At 58.2% G+C, this 19433-nt stretch overlaps 1 protein-coding gene across 4 annotated transcripts; it reads left to right on the forward strand.

The window, feature by feature from the left end:
* The first annotated feature begins 1281 nt into the window (after window positions 1-1281).
* Window positions 1282-18532, forward strand: sv2a (synaptic vesicle glycoprotein 2A). 4 transcript variants are annotated; one of them, XM_052045607.1, is made up of 13 exons: window positions 1282-1575; window positions 3988-4699; window positions 6125-6305; window positions 6592-6743; window positions 7674-7807; window positions 8420-8509; window positions 9485-9595; window positions 11713-11801; window positions 14564-14728; window positions 14866-14999; window positions 15542-15745; window positions 16362-16521; window positions 16607-18532. In XM_052045607.1, the coding sequence occupies exons 2-13, from the start codon at window positions 4123-4125 to the stop codon at window positions 16788-16790; spliced, it is 2181 nt and encodes a 726-aa protein (XP_051901567.1). In that variant the 5' UTR covers window positions 1282-1575; window positions 3988-4122; the 3' UTR covers window positions 16791-18532. The 4 variants fall into 4 exon arrangements, with proteins under 4 accessions (XP_051901567.1, XP_051901568.1, XP_051901569.1 ...); XM_052045608.1 differs by lacking the exon at window positions 1282-1575 and adding an exon at window positions 1588-1786; XM_052045609.1 differs by lacking the exon at window positions 1282-1575 and adding an exon at window positions 1801-1953.
* The last annotated feature ends 901 nt before the right edge of the window (window positions 18533-19433 follow it).

Consider the following 19433-nt stretch of genomic DNA (forward strand, 5'->3'; position numbering starts at 1 on the left):
TCCTGACCTCTCTGCCTCTGACACCCCCCCCCCCATCCCTTCCGACCCCTGGCGTCTTTGACCCTTCCTCTGACTGCCAAGCCCCTCTCGACCTTGGGACCTCTGACCCCTCTGAGCCACCCTCCCCCTGACTCCCACGACCTCTGAGCCCGGCCACCCCCCCCCCACCCATTACCACATCCCCTCTGACCCCTGACCTCTCTGAACCCTGATCCCTCTGAACCGCTCTTCCTCTGGCCTCTGACCCCCCCCACCACCACAATCCCCTCCGAACCCCGACCTCCTAAGGGCTCCGGCCGATCCCCCCCCCTCGGCTCCAGCTCCTGCCTGCGGAGCTGTGGGCGGGACCTTTCCCTGGTCGCCACGGCGACGCTGGCTGACGGCTGCTCCCGGGAATAGCTGGGAATGTTCCATCGGGAGGGACGCCGGGCTGGGGAAGGGGGGGACGGGGAGGGATGGGGGGGGGGGTGAGGTTTACGACAACAGTTTTAACCAGTGAGGCCTAGTCCGGCCTAGGTCCAGGCTGCAGCCTCCGCGAGGGTCAGGGGTGGGGGGGGGGGTGGGGGAGCCGGTCGCCAGGGACTTAACCCCTCAGTGCCCGGCAGCCTCGGGATCACCGGCATGGGTTGCGATATCATCTGTTTCCCCCCCCCCCCCCCCACACACTCTTTTACCCCTCTCTCAGGGGTCGCTATTCGACTGCTGTAGCCTTCACAGGATTGACCTCCCTTCACTGGGACTGCCCTGAGACCACCACCCCCACCCCCCGAAATATCCAGTGATGGGGAAGAGGAGAGGGAGGGAAGTGGGGTAAGGGGGAGGGAGTAGGGAGGGAAGGGGGAAGGGAGGGGGTAGGGGAGAAGGGAGGGGCAGGGAGGAAAGAGGGGAAGGGGAAGGAGGCGGGAGGGGAAGAGGGAGAGGGGGGAAAGAAGGGTTGGGGGGGAAGGGGTGAGCAGTCGGCAATTCCTCCCCAGGAACCTGTTCCTTGCCCCCTTCCCAAACAGAATGTCCGGCTTTAAGTACCTTGGGGCAGGGTCAGAATCGGAAAACTATCCCGATCCGGGATTCGTTGGTGGGGCGGGTGTTGGGGGGGGGGGGGTTGAGATCTCTGCTCCCTGGGGAATCTCCCAATGCCTCGGAAACCGGTCCCAAACCCGGCGAGAAGCCTCTGGGACGCCCCGAAGCTCTCCCAGCCCACGCCACGCCGGGCTCGTTAAATCCCCGCCGGAGAGGCTCGGGACCAAGGCTGGCGGTGGGGTGGGTGGGGAGATGGGATTCCCAACGGGAAGAAGGGAATAGGAATCTCTTCGATAAAGGTCGGGTGTGGAGGGGAGGCTCCATCCCGGCGCTGTGCTTGGAAAATCCTGTCCTCCCCTGCATATTTTCCGTGTGGACTCTCCCTGTGCGATGGTGTGAATGTGGGAGAGAGAGAGAGGGGCAGCTGAGGCTCTGGTACCCAGATCATCCAAGCCTGCACTCTCCCAGCTGCGGAGCAGACGCTCTTGCTCTCTCTCTCTCTCTCTCTCTCTCTCCCTCCCTCCGTCCCCTGTGCTCTCACCCTCCTGCTCTCTCCAGGTAAATCAACCTCTTAACAAACCGTATCGATTTTCTAACCCTTCACACCCCAACCGGGGAACGAGATGTCTCCTGAAATTGTTCTGTCTCCCCTCAAGCCTGTGCATTCTACTCCTGTGGCCATTTTGTTCTGAGCATCCTTGAATGGTTTTTCCACGGAAGGGGCTCGGATTTGGCACAGGCTTCCCGCAGGATTCGGCGTCGAAAGCCCGTGAGTTCTGGGAATCGGTGGATGCTCGCCTAACGGCTGCGGGGTGACTGACTGGCAGAGCAAATGGGCTTTGATGGAGCAGGCTGTTGACGTGACCTTGTCAGTTCTGCTAATTGTCTCTCGACAGTCTCCGTCCCCTCCGTCTCGCCGAGACTTTCTACAGACAGGTTTCATTTTGTTTTGTAGGGGGAGGCAGAGATGAGGGGTGTTAAAGGCAGATTTTTTCTTAATTGAATCGGTACGAGCAGAGGGTGAAGGGACATTCGATGCCTCGGGGGGTGTTGCTGTTGCACCTGGGTTCTGCAATTGTTTTCGGCAATTCCTGCTGCTCCCTGATCCGTGAATTCGAAGGGCATTTTCAGATCTGTGGGGCTCGGGGCTAATGGGTGGCAGCGTTTCAATCTTGTTTGTCAGAGAGAGAGAGAGTGTCTGTGTGTCTGTGAGAGGATGTGTGAGTGTGAGAGGCAGTGTGTGTCTGTGTGAGTGTGTCCGTGAGTGTGTGTGTGTGTGTGTGTGTGTGTGTGAGACTGTGTGTGTCTGAGTGTGAGACTGTGTGAGTGTGTCTGTGTCTGTCTGAGAGTGTGTGTGTCTGTGTGTGAGACTGTGTCTGTGAGTGTGTCTGTGTGTGAGACTGTGTGTGTCTGAGTGTGAGAGACTGTGTGTGAGTGTTTCTGTGTCTGAGAGTGTGTGAGACTGTGTGTGTCTGAGTGTGAGTGTGTCTGTGTGTGTGTGAGTGTGTGAGACTGTGTGTGTCTGAGTGTGAGTGTGTGTGTGTGAGTGTGTGAGACTGTGTGTCTGAGTGTGAGAGACTGTGTGAGTGTGTCTGTGTGTGTGTGTCTGTCTGAGTGTGTGTGTGTGTGAGTGTGTCTGTGTCTGCCTGAGAGTGTGTGTGTCTGTGTGTGAGACTGTGTCTGTGAGTGTGTCTGTGTGAGTGTGTCTGTGTCTGTGAGAGAGTGTGTGTCTGTGTGTGAGACTGTGTATCTGTGTGTGTGTCTGTGTGAGTGTGTCTGTCTGAGAGTGTGTGTGTCTGTGTGTGAGAGACAGTATGTGTGTGAGAGTGTGTCTGTGTGTGAGAGTGTGTGTGTGCATGTCTGTGTATACGTATTTGTGTGTCTGTATGTGTGTGTGTGTCCTTGTATGTGAGAGTCTGTGTATGTGAGAGACTGTGTGTGTGCGTGTGTGTGAGAGAGGGTCAGTGCGTGTGTGAGGGGGAGTATATGTGTGTGTGGGAGAATCTGCGTGTGAGTGCATGTGTGAGAGGGTCACCGTGTGTGTGTGAGAGAAGGTCACCGTGTGTGTGAGAGAGGGTCACCGTGTGTGTGAGAGAGGGTCACTGTGTGTGTGTGTTAGACAGGGTCAGAGACAGAGTCTGCATTTGTGTGTGAGAGTGTGTGTGTTTGAGAGAGTGGGAGAGGGAGGGGAGAGAGTGTGATTCAGGAAGTCTGTGTGTGTGAATGACTGTCGGTGTGTGCATGTGTGTGTTTCTGTGAGAGGGAGAGGGGGGTGTGAGGGAGGGTGGGCATGAGAGGGGGGGAGGGTGTGAGGGAGAGAGAGGGAGTGTGTGTGCGTGTGTGAGAGAGAGAGAGAGAGAGAGAGAGAGTGCCAGGGGGAGAAGAGAAACAGGAATCCGTTCAGAAATGGAGTGAGTTACAGGCTGGGGTCGGGAGGTTTACTCACAAACACCACAAACCCTCTCTCACCGCCTCCTCCCCTCCCCTCTCCCCTCCCATCCTCCCCCTCCCCTCTCCCCTCTCCCCCCCAACCCCCGTCCCCTCTCATCCCCCCTCCCCTCTCCCCCTCCCCTCTCCCCTCCCATCCTCCCCCTCCCCTCTCTCCCCTCCCATCCTCCCCTCCCCTCTCCCCCCTCCCCTCTCCCCTCCCATCCTCCCCTCCCCTCTCCCCCCTCCCCTCCCCTCTCCCCTCCCATCCTCCCCCTCCTCCCCCCTCTCCCCCTCCCCTCCTCTCCCCCCTCCCCCTCCCCTCCTCTCCCTCTCCCTCCTCCCTCTCCCCTCCTCTCCCTCTCTCCTCCCCTCTCCCCTCCTCTCCCTCTCCCCTCCCCTCTCTCCTCCCCTCTCCCCTTCTCTCCCACTCCCCCCTCCCCTCCCCACAGGCCGTCCCACCCTCCACCGGGAAGCGGGGTGCTTCCTTGCTCTGCCGAGCAGCCGAGCGTTTGCTGCCATCTCTCTCTGTCTCTCCCTCAGCTCCGGGGGCAGCAGGACGGCTTCTGCTGCGGGGGCGGACGCGCCGAGGGAGGTGACCCGTGGATGTGACAGGGGCTTCCGGCACCCCCCTGCCCCCCCCACGCCGACCCCCCCCACCGCCCGCAGGGAGCGGCCATGGACGACAACGCCAAGGACCGCACGGCCTTCATCCGTAGCGCCAAGGACATCGCCAAGGAGGTGAAGCGCCAGGCCGCCCGCAAGGTGAGCCGGGGGACTGAGCGCCTCCACGATGAGTATGCCAGGCGCTCCTACACCCGCTTCCAGGAGGAGGAGGATGAGGACGAGGAGGAGGAGGAGGACTACCGCCCTCGGTACTCCCGCCCCGGCGACGAGGAGGGCGCCTCCAGCGACGCCACCGAGGGCCAGGACGAGGAAGATGAGATCTACGAGGGGGAGTACCAGGGGATCCCGCACCAGCGCGGGGCACCCGAGGGCCCGCAGCCGGCGGAGGGCGAGGACTTCCGCGCCTTCGAGGAGCGGGACGGGGAGCGGGAGAAGGGAAGGCAGCAGCTGGCGCAGCAGTACGAGCTCATCCTGCAGGAGTGCGGACACGGCCGCTTCCAGTGGACCCTCTATTTCGTGCTGGGCCTGGCCCTCATGGCGGACGGCGTGGAGGTCTTCGTGGTGGGCTTCGTGCTGCCCAGCGCGGAGAAGGACATGTGTCTGTCTGACTCCAACAAGGGCATGCTGGGTGAGCGAGCAGGAGGGCCACTCGAGGGACCGGGTGACTCCTTGGGGTGTGAGGGGCCTCGATAAGGTGCACTCGAGGGACTGGGTGATAGGCAGACAGTCTGCCTTGGGGTGTGAGGGACCTCAATAGGGTGAATGTGCTCTCCTTTTTTCTGTGGGGTGGGGGGAATCCAGAACTAGAGGACGAGAGGGGAGAGATTTATAAGATTTCTTTCTTAGTCACATGTACATCAAAACACACAGTGAAATGCATCATTTGCGTAGAGTATTCTGGGGGCAGCCCGCAAGTGTCGCCACGCTTCCGGTGCCAACATAGCATGCCCACAACTTCCTAACCCGTACGTCTTTGGAATGTGGGGGAAACCGGAGCACCCGAGGAAACCCACGCAGACACGGGGAGACGTACAAACTCCTTACAGGCAGTGACCAGAATTGAACCCGGGTCGCTGGCGCTGTATAGCGTTACGCTAACCGCTGCACTAAAGTGTCTGCGTGAGTTTCCTCCGGTGCTCCGGTTTCCTCCCACATTCCAAAGACGTACGGGTTAGGAAGTTGTGGGCATGCTATGTTGGCACCGGAAGCGTGGCGACACTTGCGGGCTGCCCCCAGAATACTCTACGCAAATGATGCATTTCACTGTGTGTTTTGATGTACATGTGACTAATAAGGAAATCTGATCTTACCTGATTTGTTTGGTAAGGGGGGTAATTAGGGGTTACGGGAATAATGAAAAAAAATCTGCCATGATTGAATGGCAGAGCAGTCTTGATGGGCTGAATGGCCTAATTCTGCTCCTCTGACTTATGGGACGAGTGGAGGGTATCAATTGGCCCTGATGTGCTCCAAACGGTCTCGACCACCACTCCTACCACCAACCCAGGCATCTCTCTCTCTCCCTCCCTCCCTCTCTCCCTCCTTCTCTTTGCCTTCCTCCCTCTCCCTCTCTCCCTCCCTCTCTCCCTCCCTCCCTCCCCCTCCCTCCCTCTCTCCCTCCTCTCCCTCTCTCTCTCCCTCTCTCCCTCCCCCTCCCTCCCTCCTCCCTCTCTCCCTCCCTCTCTCCCCCCCTCTCTCCCTCTCTCCTCCCTCCCTCCCTCCCTCTCTCCTCTCTCCCTCCTCTCCCTCTCTCCCTCCCTCTCTCCCTCCCCCTCCCTCCCTCTCTCCCTCTCTCCTCCCTCCCCCTCCCTCCCTCTCTCCCTCTCTCCCTCCCTCTCTCCCTCCCCCTCCCTCCCTCTCTCCCTCTCTCCCTCCCTCCCTCTCTCCCTCTCTCCCTCCTCTCCCTCTCTCCCTCCCTCCCTCTCTCTCCCTCTCTCCTCCCTCTCCCTCTCTCCCTCCCTCCCTCCCTCTCCTCCCCTCTCCCTCCCTCTCTCCCTCCCTCTCTCCCTCCCTCTCTCCCTCCCTCCCCCCCTCTTTCACCTTCTGCCAACAGGTCTCATCGTCTACCTGGGAATGATGGTGGGGGCGTTCCTGTGGGGAGGGCTGGCGGATCGCCTGGGGAGGAAGCAGTGCCTCTTCATGTCGCTGTCTGTCAACTGCGTCTGTGCCTTCTTTTCCTCGTTCGTCCAGGGATACGGGATCTTCCTGTTCTGCCGCCTCCTCTCGGGCATTGGGTGAGCAACCGACAACGTCTGCCCCCGCCCCCACCCTGCCCGCATCAGCTCGGATCTCCCAAGCCCCTTCCCCGTCCAGCCATCGATTCCCTGGGGGTGTCAGGGTGGAGCATGTCTTGGGGTGGGGGGGGGGAAATCAGCCGGGGTTCCTGCTCCCCGTCACTGCCCAGTGACCCCGGGGTTGGTGGGGGGGGGAATCAGCCGGAGTTCCTGACCCCCATCACTGCCCAGTGAGTGACCATTTGCAATGTTTCTAACCCTGCCTCTCTCCTCCCCCTTTCTCCAGGATTGGCGGCTCCATTCCCATAGTCTTTTCCTACTTCTCGGAATTCCTCGCCCAGGAGAAGCGCGGGGAGCACCTCAGCTGGCTCTGCATGTTCTGGATGTTCGGGGGCATCTACGCGTCGGCCATGGCTTGGGCCATCATCCCCCACTACGGTAAACGCACTCCGCGCAGCCACCGTCGCTCCCCGCCCGTCCCGGGTTTCCGACGTTTACGCACCTACCCTCCGAACGCTTGCAGGATTCCCAAATCAAAAGCCGCTCATCCCTGTCCAGGACAGACTCCGGCATCTGCGGTGCCCACCGGTTCCGGAAGCTGTCCGGAGAGACAGGGGACAAGGCGTGCTCCCTCTCCTGGGAAGCCCGTGTCCCGGGGAGAGGGACTCGGTCAGAAGCCCTCGACAACCCGCTGCCTGGACCCATGGACGGTCACCTTGGCCTGGGAGCACCTGTCGAGGAGATTCCCCCGAATAACCCATCCCCTCTGCCGGGGTACCTGCTCCCCGTCACTGCCCGGTGACCCCGGCGTTAGAGAGAGGGGGGGAATCAGCCGGGGTTCCCGCCCCCCCATCACTGCCCAGTGACCCCGGGGTTAGGTGACGTTCTGCGTTGTGCCCAGACTGCCTGCCATGTGTTGCAATGTGATTTTTCTTCTCTCCTCCTTATACTTCCGCCCTCCCCCTCCCTGTACCCCCTCCCCCCTCCCTCTCTCCCCTCTCCCTCCTCCCTCCCCCTCCCCCTTCTCCCTCCCCATCCCCCTTCTCCCTCTCCCCCTCCCTGTACCCCATCCCCCCGTACCCCCTGCCCCCCCTCTCTCCCCTCTCCCCTCTCCCTCTCCCCCCTCCCTCCCTCTCTCCCTCTCCTCCACCTCCCCCTTCTCTCTCCCCCCTCTCCCCCTCGCTCTCCTCTCTGCCCCTCCCCCTCCGTCCACCCACCCTCTACCCCCTCTCCCCCTCCCTCTCCCTCTCCTCCCTATTTGCCCCCTCCCCCTCCCTCTCTCCCTCCCGTCTCTCTGCCCCTCCCCCCTCCCGGCCTCCCCCTCTCCCCACCTCCCCCAACTCCTCAACCCCCCCCCCCCCCACCCAGGCTGGAGTTTCCAGATGGGCTCGGCCTACCAGTTCCACAGCTGGCGGGTGTTCGTGCTGGTCTGCGCCTTCCCCTCCATCTCTGCCATCATTGCTCTCAACTTCATGCCTGAGAGCCCTCGCTTCTATCTGGAGGTAATGAGGCTGATGCCCCTCCGTCCATGTCCCCCCCTCGGTAACCCCGCCCCTTTCCCTGTGTCTGACCCCGGGAGTGTGTGACGGGTCGGTGCGGAGGGAGCTTCACTCTGTGTCTGACCCCGGAGTGTGTGATGGGATGGTGTAGAGGGAGCTTCACCCCGTGTCTGACCCCGGAGTGTGTGACGGGACGGTGCGGAGGGAGCTTCACTCTGTGTCTGACCCCGGAGTGTGTGATGGGTCAGTGCGGAGGGAGCTTCACTCTGTGTCTGACCCCGGAGTGTGTGATGGGTCGGTGCGGAGGGAGCTTCACTCTGTGTCTGACCCCGGAGTGTGTGTGCATGTGAGTAACACCTCCAACCCAATGTTGAGGGGTCAGGGGGAGGAGATGGGATGGTGGGAGGGTGTGGGGGGTTTGCAGAGGACAGTTGTCGATTGGGCGGGGAATGGAGGGCCACGGATGGAACGACGGGGAGGTGAGATGGGCCAGGGAAAGCACTGGAAGTGGAGGGAATCGGGGAGGTGAGGGGGGTGGTGGGGAGGGGCAGGTTGGAGGGAAGGAGGGACTCGGATTCAGCCTGTTACAGTGACGGTGGACCCCTCTCTCTGCAGAACGGGAAGCACGATGAAGGATGGATGGTTCTGAAGCAGATCCACGACACCAACATGAGGGCCAAAGGTTTCCCCGAACGGGTGTTCTCGGTATGTAACAACCCCCCCTCCCAGAACAGTCTGGGACCTCTGGGACATAGAGGTCCCTCCCCACACACCTCCCCCCCCAACCCTTTGCCCACCAGGACCCAGTCTCAGAAAGTGCCTCGGTTGAGGGACTGCTAATCTCAACTCCCTCCTTCACCCCCCCCTTCCCCTTCCCCTTGGCAACGTTGCGTGTGTGTCCCGGACAGGCACCCGGCTCGTTCCCAGGGTGACAGAGTTGCCCTGTCACCAGAAGCTGCACAGTGTGGGTCTGTGTTGCTTTGGGGTTTAGTTGACCTTGTTGCAAGATGCTGATGGTAGGTGTGGAGGTGTTTCCACCAGAACAAGGGGACACGGTTGCCCTTTCACCCTCACTGATTTTTATCGATGCACCATAGAAAGCATCCTATCCAGATGCATCACGGCTTGGGACGGCAACTGCGCTGCCCAGGACCACGAGAAACCACAGAGAGTTGTGGACACAGCCCAGCACATCACGGAAACCAGCCTCCCCTCCATGGACTCTGTCTACACTTCTCGCTGGCTGCTTTACTGAGGCAGTGGGAAGTGTAAGACGGAGTCAACAGAGGGGAGGCTGGTTTCCGTGATGCGCTGGGCTGTGTCCACAACTCTCTGTGGTTTCTCATGGTCCCGGGCAGAGCAGTCGCCGTCCCAAGCTGTGATACATCCGGATGGGATGCTTTCTATGGAGCATTGATAAAAGTTGGTGAGGGTCAAAGGGGACACCCTTGTCCTCCTGAGGAAGGAGAGGTGCCGGTGAGATTTCTTGGCCGTGGCATCTACGTGGTTGGACCAGGACAGGCCATTGGTGATGTTTTCACCTGGGAACATGAAGCTGGGAACTTTATTCCCGGGCACTGGGTGGGATGCGGAGCCTCCAGAGCGCCAGGCTGCCGGGAGAGGGCACAGGGGGATCCCGGCAGGGTTGTGCCCGTCTGCTGACTGCTCCGGTCTCCACAGGTGACCCACATCAAGACCCCGCAGCAGGAGGACGAGCTGATCGAGATCCAGTCGGACACGGGGACCTGGTACCGTCGTTGGTGTGTCCGCTTCACCAACCTCTTCCAGCAGGTACTGAGGCCAATGGGGGGGGGGAGTGGGGCCTTGAAACCTGCCCCCATGGGGAGCGCAACCTTGAAACGTTCCCCCATGAGGTGTGCAATGTTAAATCCTTCCCCCACCCCCACTAAGTTGTGCAACCTTAAAAAGCTTCCCCCTCCCACAGTGTGCAACAATAAAACATGTCCCCCACCATAAGGAATGCAAAGTTAAAACCTTCCCCCCATAGTATGCGCAACATTAAATCCTCCCCCCAAAGAGTGCGCTGCCTTTAAACTCCCCCACCCCCACAGGTTGTGCAACTATAAAACCTCCCCCATGGGATTGCTGTTAAGACAACCCGTAGCCTAAATGGGTTGAACATTAAACGTGAGGCCTGCTTATTCCATTCACTCACTGACTGTGGGCATCGCTGATATTTATTGCCCATCCTTAACTGCCCCCTTGAGGGGGCAGGGGTGAGCCACCACCTTGAACCACTGCAGTCTGTGCTGAGAAGGTGCATCCACCTCCGGGGAGGGAGTTCCGGGGCTTTAGACACGGTGACGGTGAAGGAACGGCTGACGTGTTTCCCAGCCGGGATGGTGGAGGGGGAACCTGCGGGTGGTGGCGTTCCCGCTGCCCTCTGCGGGGAGAGGGGGCAGGGTTTGGGAGGAGCTGTCGGAGTAGCCCTGGCGTGTCACCGCGGTGCGTTTTGAACACGGTACAGCCACCGTGTGCCAGTGGTGGAGGGAGGGAGGTGTGTGTGGGGGGGGGGGGGAAGGTGGGGCGCAGATCGAGGGGCCGCTCTGTCCCGGGTGGTGTCGAGCCTCCCGGGAGTTGTGGGAGCCGTGGGAGGTGGGGGTTCCCTTCCTGACCTGTTATTTTGTGGATGTGGAGCGCACTTACCCAGGGAGGTGGGGAGTGTCCCGTCACACTCCTGACCTGTAGATATGGGGAAAGGTAATGTGGCGGATGTGGAGTGCATGGAGTAACTCCACCCAGGGAGGTGGGGAGTGTCCCGTCACACTCCTGACCTGTAGATACGGGGAAAGGTAATGTGGCGGATGTGGAGTGCATGGACTAACTCCACCCAGGGAGGTGGGGAGTGTCCCGTCACACTCCTGACCTGTAGATACGGGGAAAGGTAATGTGGCGGATGTGGAGTGCATGGACTAACTCCACCCAGGGAAGTGAGGAGTGTCCCGTCACACTCCTTATAGGTGGGGGAAAGGCCTTGGGGTGTCCCGAGGTGAGTCACTCCCTGCGGGGATCCCCACCTAATCCTGTAACCAGGGTGTTTCTGTGGCTGGTCCGGGTGAGTGTCTGGTCAGTAGTGATCCCCAGGATGTTGATGGTAGTGGGGGGGGAAACTGGGCCGATAGTAACACGGCCAAGGTCCCAGCGATCTTGTGTTGGAGACACATCGCTACCTGATGCTTTTGTGGAGCGAATGTTAATTGATGTCTTCCATAAGATAGAGGAGAGGAATCAGGCCATTCGGCCCATCGAGTCTACTCCGCCATTCAATTGTGTCTGATTTTTTTTTCAACCACATTCTCCCTGTAACCGTTAACCCCCCCTCACCAATCAAGAACCTATCAATCTCTGCCTTAAATACACCAGTGACGGCCTCCACGGCCCTCTGTGGCAACAGATCCTACAGATTCACTGCCCTCTGGCTGAAGAAATTCCTCCTCATCCCAGTTCTAAAGGGACATCCCTTTATTCTGAGGGTGTGCCCCTGGATCCCGGACTCTCCCACTGATGGGAACGTCCTCTCCCCGTCCGCTCTATCCAGGCCTTTCGGTATCCGGTAGGTTTCAATGAGATTCCCCCCCCCCCCCCCCCCCCCCCCCGTTCCTTCCGAACTCCATCGAGTCCCAGAGACATCAGTCGCTCCTCGTACGTTAACCCTTTCATTCCCGGGATCGTTCTCATGATCCCTCTCCAGGGCTGGCACATCTTCCCTTGGATACAGGGCGCACGGTTTTCCCAATGAGGTCTGACCCACGCCTTCCTTCGATGGGCCGTGCGATGGCGCGCAACGGGGAATGCCTTCCCCCGGGGGGGGGGGGCGTTGGGGTGGGGAATGGGGCGGAGGGTGTACTGACAGAGGGTTCTCTGCTCCCCCCTCCTCCCACACACAGGTCTGGGGCAACTTCCTGCAGTGTTTCTCTGCTCAGTACCGGCACACCACACTGCTGATGATGGCGGTCTGGTTCACCATGTCCTTCAGGTAGGCTCCGACGGGAGACGGCGTCAGGATCGGCACTAACCACCCCGCCGTCGCGATGGCAACATCCCGGGGTCGTCGTCATTGTTGGGAGGGATCTGTGCATTGAACTGTTGTGAAACAGATTCGAGGTCTCGAAGGACAAGGACTCTGAACACAGTCTTAGAGATAAATGATTTATTTACAAAGGCAAACACGGGGAAAGGGTAACGGGGATCACACACACACACACACACCATACCACACACACACCGACACAGTTACACACACACACACACCCAGACACACACAGACACACACACACACACACCCCGAACTAGGTACATACAGTCAAGGAAAAACAATACGATACCCGCCACCCCCTGACTCAGTGCAGGCACGGCTCTGTGCTACCAGGGACACTAACTAAAATGCCCCCAACCCTTAAACAGTGCACATCTCACCAACGATTTCTCCAGCGCCGTTTCATGGTTCCTCGGCCTGGAATGAAGCCGGGTGAATCCCTTGGAGACAAAGATGAAGAGCCGAGCACATGTGGCACTCTTTATAGTGCTGGAGGGCTTGGGGGGGGGTTCCCAGCCCAGGTAATTTACAAAGGCCAATGGCCCAGCGCCAGCAAGGACTAATCGATTACAAAGGCCAGTGGTCAGATGTGCGCTGATGGCTGGGACGGGGCCAAACCTTGATCGGCAGTGGTGTGTCTTCAGACCAGGTAGGGGGCAGTGCTGTCACGTGACAGCCACGACCCTCCACGATACATGAACCTGTACCGTGAATCTGGCTTCCACGAGGAGCTCAGTCGCCCTGCTCAGATGGGGGCTGTACACGACGGAAATCTCTCGTACGCCGGCGGAGGGGTTTCTCGGTTTATTCAGGCCCTGCCACTGTGTGCACTGGGAACCGCTGTGGGTCACAGCTCAAAGAGGTCACACTCGAGCTTACTGCCATCTGCACAAGTCCGTGTGTGCACAGGGGCAGTGAAAAACTCCTTGCGGCAGCATCACAGGCACAGAGCATCAGATGAGCAGCACTTTATTTGCAAGAAGGAAGACCATTAGATCAAAAACAAGGTCCATTTTAGTGCAAAGTGGTCCCAGTGTTGCTGTACTGAGGCAGTGATTAGGGTTGTGCTGGTCGGTTCAAGAACCGAATGGTTGAAGGGAAGTAGCTGTTCCTGAACCTGGTGGTGTGGGGACTTCAGGCTTCTGTACCTCCTGCCCGATGGGAGCTGTGAGAAGATGGCACGGCCCAGATGGTGGGGATCTTTGATGACGGACGTTGCCTTCTTGAGGCAGCAGCTCCTGCAGATACCACCGATGGTGGGGAGGGATGTGCCCGTGGTGTATTGGGCAGAGTCCACTACTCTCTGCAGCTTCTTGCGTTCCTGCGCATTCGAATTGCCGTCCCAGACCGTGATGCAACAGTCAGGACACTTCCAACAGCACATCTGCAGGTTTGTTAGAGTGTTCGGTGACAAGCTGAACCTCCTTAACCTTCTAAAAAATGTAAAAATGCTGGTGCGCCTTCCTTGTGCTGGGTGTGCTGGGCCCAGGACAGGTCATCTGATATGCAAATATTATGTCAATGTATGCTAATATTGTGTTAATATATGTTAATTATGTTAATAACTGATATGTTAACACCCAGGATTTTAAAGCTGCTGATTCTTTCATTTCACTGATCCGATAAACTTCCAGCAGTTTATATCTATTTGTGTTACAATAGTTACACGCAGACTTAACAATTTCATCAATAGCCCACTTTTTTCTTGCAGGATGTGACCTTTGTTTTATCTCCAACTGCCTTCCTTTAGCAGACAGCTGTGTCCCCCGTCCCAAACCGTTCCCATCCACGTGCCTCTCCAATTGTCTTTTAAACGTTGCAACTGTACCCACCCCTACCACGTCCCCTGGCAGCTCCTTCCACACACCCACCACCCTCTGTGTGGAAAAACTTGCCCCTCAGGTCCCCTTTAAATCTTTCCCCTCTCACCTTAAACCTGTGCCCTCTACTTTTAGTCTGCCCCGAGCAAAAGACTGACCCTCCACTTTATCTACGCCCCTCATGATTTTATAAACCTCTATAAGGTCACCCCTCAGCCTCCTTCACTCCAGGGAAAACAGCCCAGCCTGTCCAGTCTCTCCTTATAACTCAAGCCCTCCAGTCCCAGTAACATCCTCGTAAAGACAGAAGGACATACCAGGTAGTTTTATATTAATATTACAGTTCATTTCTTTGTAACGACGATCTCTGTCCTGTAATCAGTACATCACAGAAACCAGCCTCCCCTCCATCAACTCTGTCTACACTTCCCGCTGCCTCGGTAAAGTAGCCAACATAATCAGAGACCCCCCCCACCCCGGACATTCTCTCTTCTCCACCCTCCTATCAGGCAGAAGATACAAAAGCCTGAAAGCACATACCACCAGGCTCAAGGACAGCTTCTATCCCGCTGTTATCGGACTCTTGAACGGTCCTCTAGTATGATAAGATGGACTCTTGACCTCACAATCTACCTCGTCGTGGCCCTTGCACCTTATTGTCTGCCTGCGCTGCACTTTCTCTGTAACTGTGACGCTTTATTCTGCATTCTGTTTAACCCTGTGTCTGACCCTGGGAGTGTGTGATGGGATGGTGCGGAGGGAGCTTCACTCTGTGCCTGACCCTGGGAGTGTGTCCTGGGATGGTGCGGAGGGAGCTTCACTCTGTGTCTGTCGGGACGGTATGAGTGTGTGTCCTCACTGCTGTGACCCCTCTGTCCCCAGTTACTACGGTCTGACGGTGTGGTTTCCAGATATGATCAAACATCTGCAAGTGCTGGAGTACTCTTCGAGGACGAAGCTCTTCTACAAGGAGAGAGTCGAGCACTTCACCTTCAACTTCACTCTGGAAAACCAGATCCACAAGAACGGAGACTACTACAACGACAAGTGAGTCCGCAGACTGGGAGGGAAGGGGTTAACCCGGAGCGCCGGGGCCACTCTCTGGGTATATCCGCGCTGGCTGTGGTCACTCCGCTGTGGGACAGCAGCGAGGACTGACACCTCTCCCCCCGTGTCTGCCGCAGGTTCATCAGCATGAAGATGAAGTCGGTGATCTTCGAGGACTCGCTCTTCGAAGACTGTTACTTTGAGGACATCACGTCCAGCAACAGTTTCTTCAAGAACTGCACCTTCGTCTCGACGCTGTTCTACAACACAGGTTCACTGGTTCTGGGAGGCTGGGATCATTTCCCGTCCCTCTCTCCCCCCCACCCCTCTCTCTTCCCCTCCAACGTTATATACAGCTATTTCCTTTCTCCTGGATTTGAGTGTGCACTGCTGTGAGCAAGTGTCCACGTGTGTGTGTGTGCCAGACTGAAAGTGCGTGTCAGTGTTTGTGTGTCAGTGTGTAAATGTGTGTGTCAGTGTTTGTGTGTGCCAGACTGTGTAAATGTGTGTCAGTGTGTGTCAGACTGTGTGTATAAATGTACGTCACAGTATGTGTGTCAGACTGTGTGTAAGTGTGTCAGTGTGTGTAAATGTGTGTGTCAGACAGTGTCAGTGTGTGTAAATGTGTGTGTCAGACTGTGTGTGTGTGTGTGAGACTGCGTGTTTCTGTCCACAGTGTGCAGGTGTCTGGGTGTGGGGAAGACGGTGTTGTATGTGTGAAGCCTGTTGCGGTTGAACATCCCATATGAGTGGGCGGGGGGGGGGGGGGGGGGCTGATCCTTGCCCTGGTGACCCTGCCCTCTCCCTCCACAGATTTCTTTGACTACAAACTGATCGGGTGTCGGATGGTGAACAGCACCTTCCTGCACAGTAAGGAGGGCTGTCAGCTGGACTTCAGCGACGAGAACAATGCTTACATGATCTACTTCGTCAGCTTCCTGGGAACGCTGGCTGTGCTGCCCGGCAACATCGTCTCCGCGCTCCTCATGGACAAGATCGGTCGCCTCCGGATGCTGGGTGAGTGCGGGCTGGGGTGGGGGGGGGGGGGGGCGCCCACTCAATCCCAGCCCCACGTCTTGGTGGCTGGGGCTTGTCACCGATCGGTAGAGACCTTCAGGGAGATTAGGGCACTCTCGAAGTTTCAGCAAGTCCCTGGGACCTCCAAAATCTCCATTGGATCTCCAGAGATTCTCTGGGACCCCCAGAGTCTCCATAACCCTTCTAAAGCTCCCGGGGGCCTTCAGAGACTGTCGGGGACCATCAGGGGGTTTTGAAATCTCCCCGGTGCCCTCAGATGTCTCGGGGACCGTCAGGGGGTAACAAGCTTCCCCGGGGAGGAACTCTCAAAGCAGGTGGCACATTGGGAGTGGAAGGTGTTGGGTCTTGTGTGTTCGGAGGTTCTGCAGCGGGATTTGCTCCCAAAGGTGAAGCTTTTTGTTCTGTGTGTGTCCAGGTTCTGCTTGTAACCACAATCTCTCTCTCTTCCCCTCCCCCTCATCCCCCCATCACCCTCCCCCTCCTCTCCCTCCCCCTCTCCTCCCCCTCCCTCCCTCCCCCTCTCTCTCCTCCCCCTCCCTCCCCTCTGCTCCCCCCTCCTCCTCCTCCCCCTCTTCCCTCCTTCCCCCCCCCACAGCCGGTTCTAGCACCCTCTCCTGCATCAGCTGTTTCTTCGTCTCCTTCGGCAACAACGAGTCGGCCATGATCGCCCTGCTCTGCCTGTTCGGGGGGGTCAGCATCGCCTCCTGGAACGCGCTGGACGTCCTCACCGTGGAGCTGTACCCGTCGGACAAACGGTAGGGTCCCCCCCCCCACCCCCCCCTCCCTCCCCGACCATCGCCTCACCCCCCGGGTAACCGCCTCTCCCCTTTCTCCTCACAGGACCACGGCCTTTGGATTCCTCAATGCCCTCTGCAAGCTGGCGGCCGTCCTGGGCATCAGCATCTTCCAGTCCTTCGTGGGGGTAACGCGGGCAGTGCCCATCCTCCTGGCCTCCGTCGCCCTGGCGCTGGGCAGCTTCCTGGCCCTCAAGCTGCCCGAGACCCGGGGTCTGGTCCTGCAGTGAGTAGCCGGGACGCCCAGCGGGCAGTGTACATACCCCTCCAACCCCAACCCCTCCCCCCACCTCCCCACAGTGCTGTGTCTGCCCCCAGGTCCCTGCACCGACCGCTTCCAGGCCTTGGGGCCTCCGCCCTTGTGAATAAATCCCCGCGGCAGGCCCCATCCTGAGGCCAGGCCCCCCCCCAAGCCTGACTGTCTGGGCCCGAACCACGGCCTACTAGGCCCCTGCCTCAAGACATCCCCCCCATCCTGGGGGCCGCGTCCCTGCTTCCTTCCGGGGAGCCGCTCCAAGCCGTCCCGTCCCTGGGGCCCAATCCCGAGGCCCCCTCCTGCAGCCCCAGCACCCCACCCCCTCCTCTCTCCAGGCCCGGGGCATGTGATCTGTACAGCGACCCGATCTGCCCCCTTCTCTGTCCCCGGACAATCTGTGTGCAGTTTCTAGCTGTGTAACCGTTGGCAGTGGACCGTCCCCCCTTCGATAATCCCCGAGTCCCATCCGAAACCGGGGGAGGGGGACGGGGCCGGGAATCTCGGGAAGCAGATTCCGGATCGGGCCCTCCTGATAGTGAGTGGTAGTTACCACAGCCCACTGAGGAACCATTGCTGGTTAATCTCTAAACTGAACCGACTGGTCAGCTCCCTCTTCAGCCTCCTACCCCCCCTCCAGCTCCCTCTTCACCCTCCTACCCCTCTCCCTCCCTCCCCACCTCCAACTCCGTCCCCACCTCCCTCCCCCTCCCCACCTCCAACTCCCTCCCTCCCCCTCCACCTCCCCCCCTCCAACTCTCCTCACCTCCCCCCCAACTCTCCTCCCTCCCAACTCCTTCCCCCAACTCCTTCCCCACCTCCCTACCTCCCCAAGCCCAACTAACCGCTTGTCCCTAACCAGAACCAACTAACCAGTCACTCCATAAAAAGACCCAAGGAACCATCTCCGACAAGGTCTAACCAATCACAACTACCAGCCTCGACCCGCACTCAACCGTTCAATGACGCCCAACTAACGAGTCGGTTCCCTACCAGACCCAACCAACTAGTCATTCCGCAAACAGATCCTAATAACCAGACCAAACCTTCCTGCCAATCCAGGCAGTCTAACCCGAGTCCAGCCGGACTCTGACCATACCCGACCAGCAAGGCAGTCCAACCAGAATCCAGGCAAGCAGTTGCTCTGTGGCCTGACCCAACTAACCGGTGGCTCTCACAGAGCCGGTCCCAGACCAAGTCTGGACACGTGTCTGGTTCCTGTGTTCACACCACGCAGCCTGAGTTTGACCCTCTCCCCGGCTCCCTCCCTCCAGAAGGCGAAAGGGATAGAGGGTAGATCAGAAAATGCCTCAGAACTGTTGACGGGGAGACTCCCAAGCCCCCTCCCCTCCCCTGTGGCTCTGTGGTGTCAGGAGCCACCCATCCTTAGTTGCCAAGTTGTCCCTCCCTCTCGTGCGTCCCGTTGTGACTCTCAGTACAATTCTGACCTTTGAGTGGTGTAGATTTAGAGAAACATTTTGCGTGAGAGTGTGCGTGTGTGTGAGTGTGTGAATTCTGTGCAATAGTGTTCCTTGTACCAGGGTCGATGTCTGTGTAAAACCCTGTGCTAGCTGGAAAATTCGATGTATAGTTTCAGTTGTAATAGAGTTCTTGTGGTGTGTTGGAAGTTAACTGTTTTGTATGATATTTAAAAAAAAAGGCCAAGAACTCAGCACAAAAATCTACTTCAAACCGTAGCACAATAAAAGGACAGATGACGAGGCTGGTCTGAATTTTTTGGGGGGTGGTACAGCACAGGAACAGGCCCTGCGGCCCACAACGTTGTGCCCAACTATTTAAGGTAACGATGTCTAATCCTTTCTCCCTGCGCGTGGTCCATATCCTGCCAGTGCCTATCGAAGAGCCGCATAAACCCCTCTATCGTATCTGCCTCCACCCCCTCCCTGGCAGCCCGTTCTGGGCACCCACCACTCTCTGTGTGTGGGAAAAAAAACGCCCCCTCTCACCTTAAATGCATGTCCTCTAGTACTTGATGTTTCTACTCTGGTGAAAAGATTCTGTCCACCTTAATTTCTGCCTCTCATATAAACCTCCATCAGGTCTCCCCTCAGCCTCTGACACTCAAGAGAAAACAACCCCAGTTTGTCCAACCTCTCCTTATAGCTCATGCCCTCTAATCCAGGCAGCGTCCTGGTGAAGCTCTTCTGCACCCTCTCCAAAGCCTCCACACCCTTCCTGTAATGGGGAGACCAGAACTACACACAACACCTCAAGTGCGGCCTGACCAGTTTTATAAAGCTGCAACATAACTTCTCGACTCTTGAACTCAGTGCCTCGACTAATAGAGGCAAGCGTGTCGTACGTCGTCCTTACCGCCCTGTCAACGTGCGGCCACTTGCAGGGACGTAGGTTTGGACTTGGACGCCAAGCTCTCTGTACAACCCTGTACAAGGGTCCTTACCCGAAACGTTGACCGCCTGCTTTTCTCCACGGATGCTGCCCGGCCTGCTGAGTTCCTCCAGCATCGTTGTGTTTTTCAGCTCTGCACATCCTCCTCTGTTCCTGGGGAGGAGGGGTCAAGGGCAGTAAAACTCCGATAATCCGGCACCGTTTCTGGACTGTTGGATACTCCTCCCAGCGATACCCAAATACACTTATT

Source organism: Pristis pectinata, chromosome 40 (assembly GCF_009764475.1).
Source record: "Pristis pectinata isolate sPriPec2 chromosome 40, sPriPec2.1.pri, whole genome shotgun sequence".
Taxonomy (NCBI): domain Eukaryota; kingdom Metazoa; phylum Chordata; class Chondrichthyes; order Rhinopristiformes; family Pristidae; genus Pristis; species Pristis pectinata.

What these genes read in the sequence shown, in the direction of transcription:
- sv2a (XM_052045607.1), top strand. Translation starts at nt 4,123, where the DNA reads ATGGACGACAACGCCAAGGACCGCACGGCCTTCATCCGTAGCGCCAAG. An exon ending in CGGTCGCCTCCGGATGCTGG is followed by an intron (nt 15,746 to 16,361) that starts GTGAGTGCGGGC and finishes CCCCCCCCACAG; the next exon opens with CCGGTTCTAGCACCCTCTCC. An exon ending in CTGTACCCGTCGGACAAACG is followed by an intron (nt 16,522 to 16,606) that starts GTAGGGTCCCCC and finishes TTCTCCTCACAG; the next exon opens with GACCACGGCCTTTGGATTCC.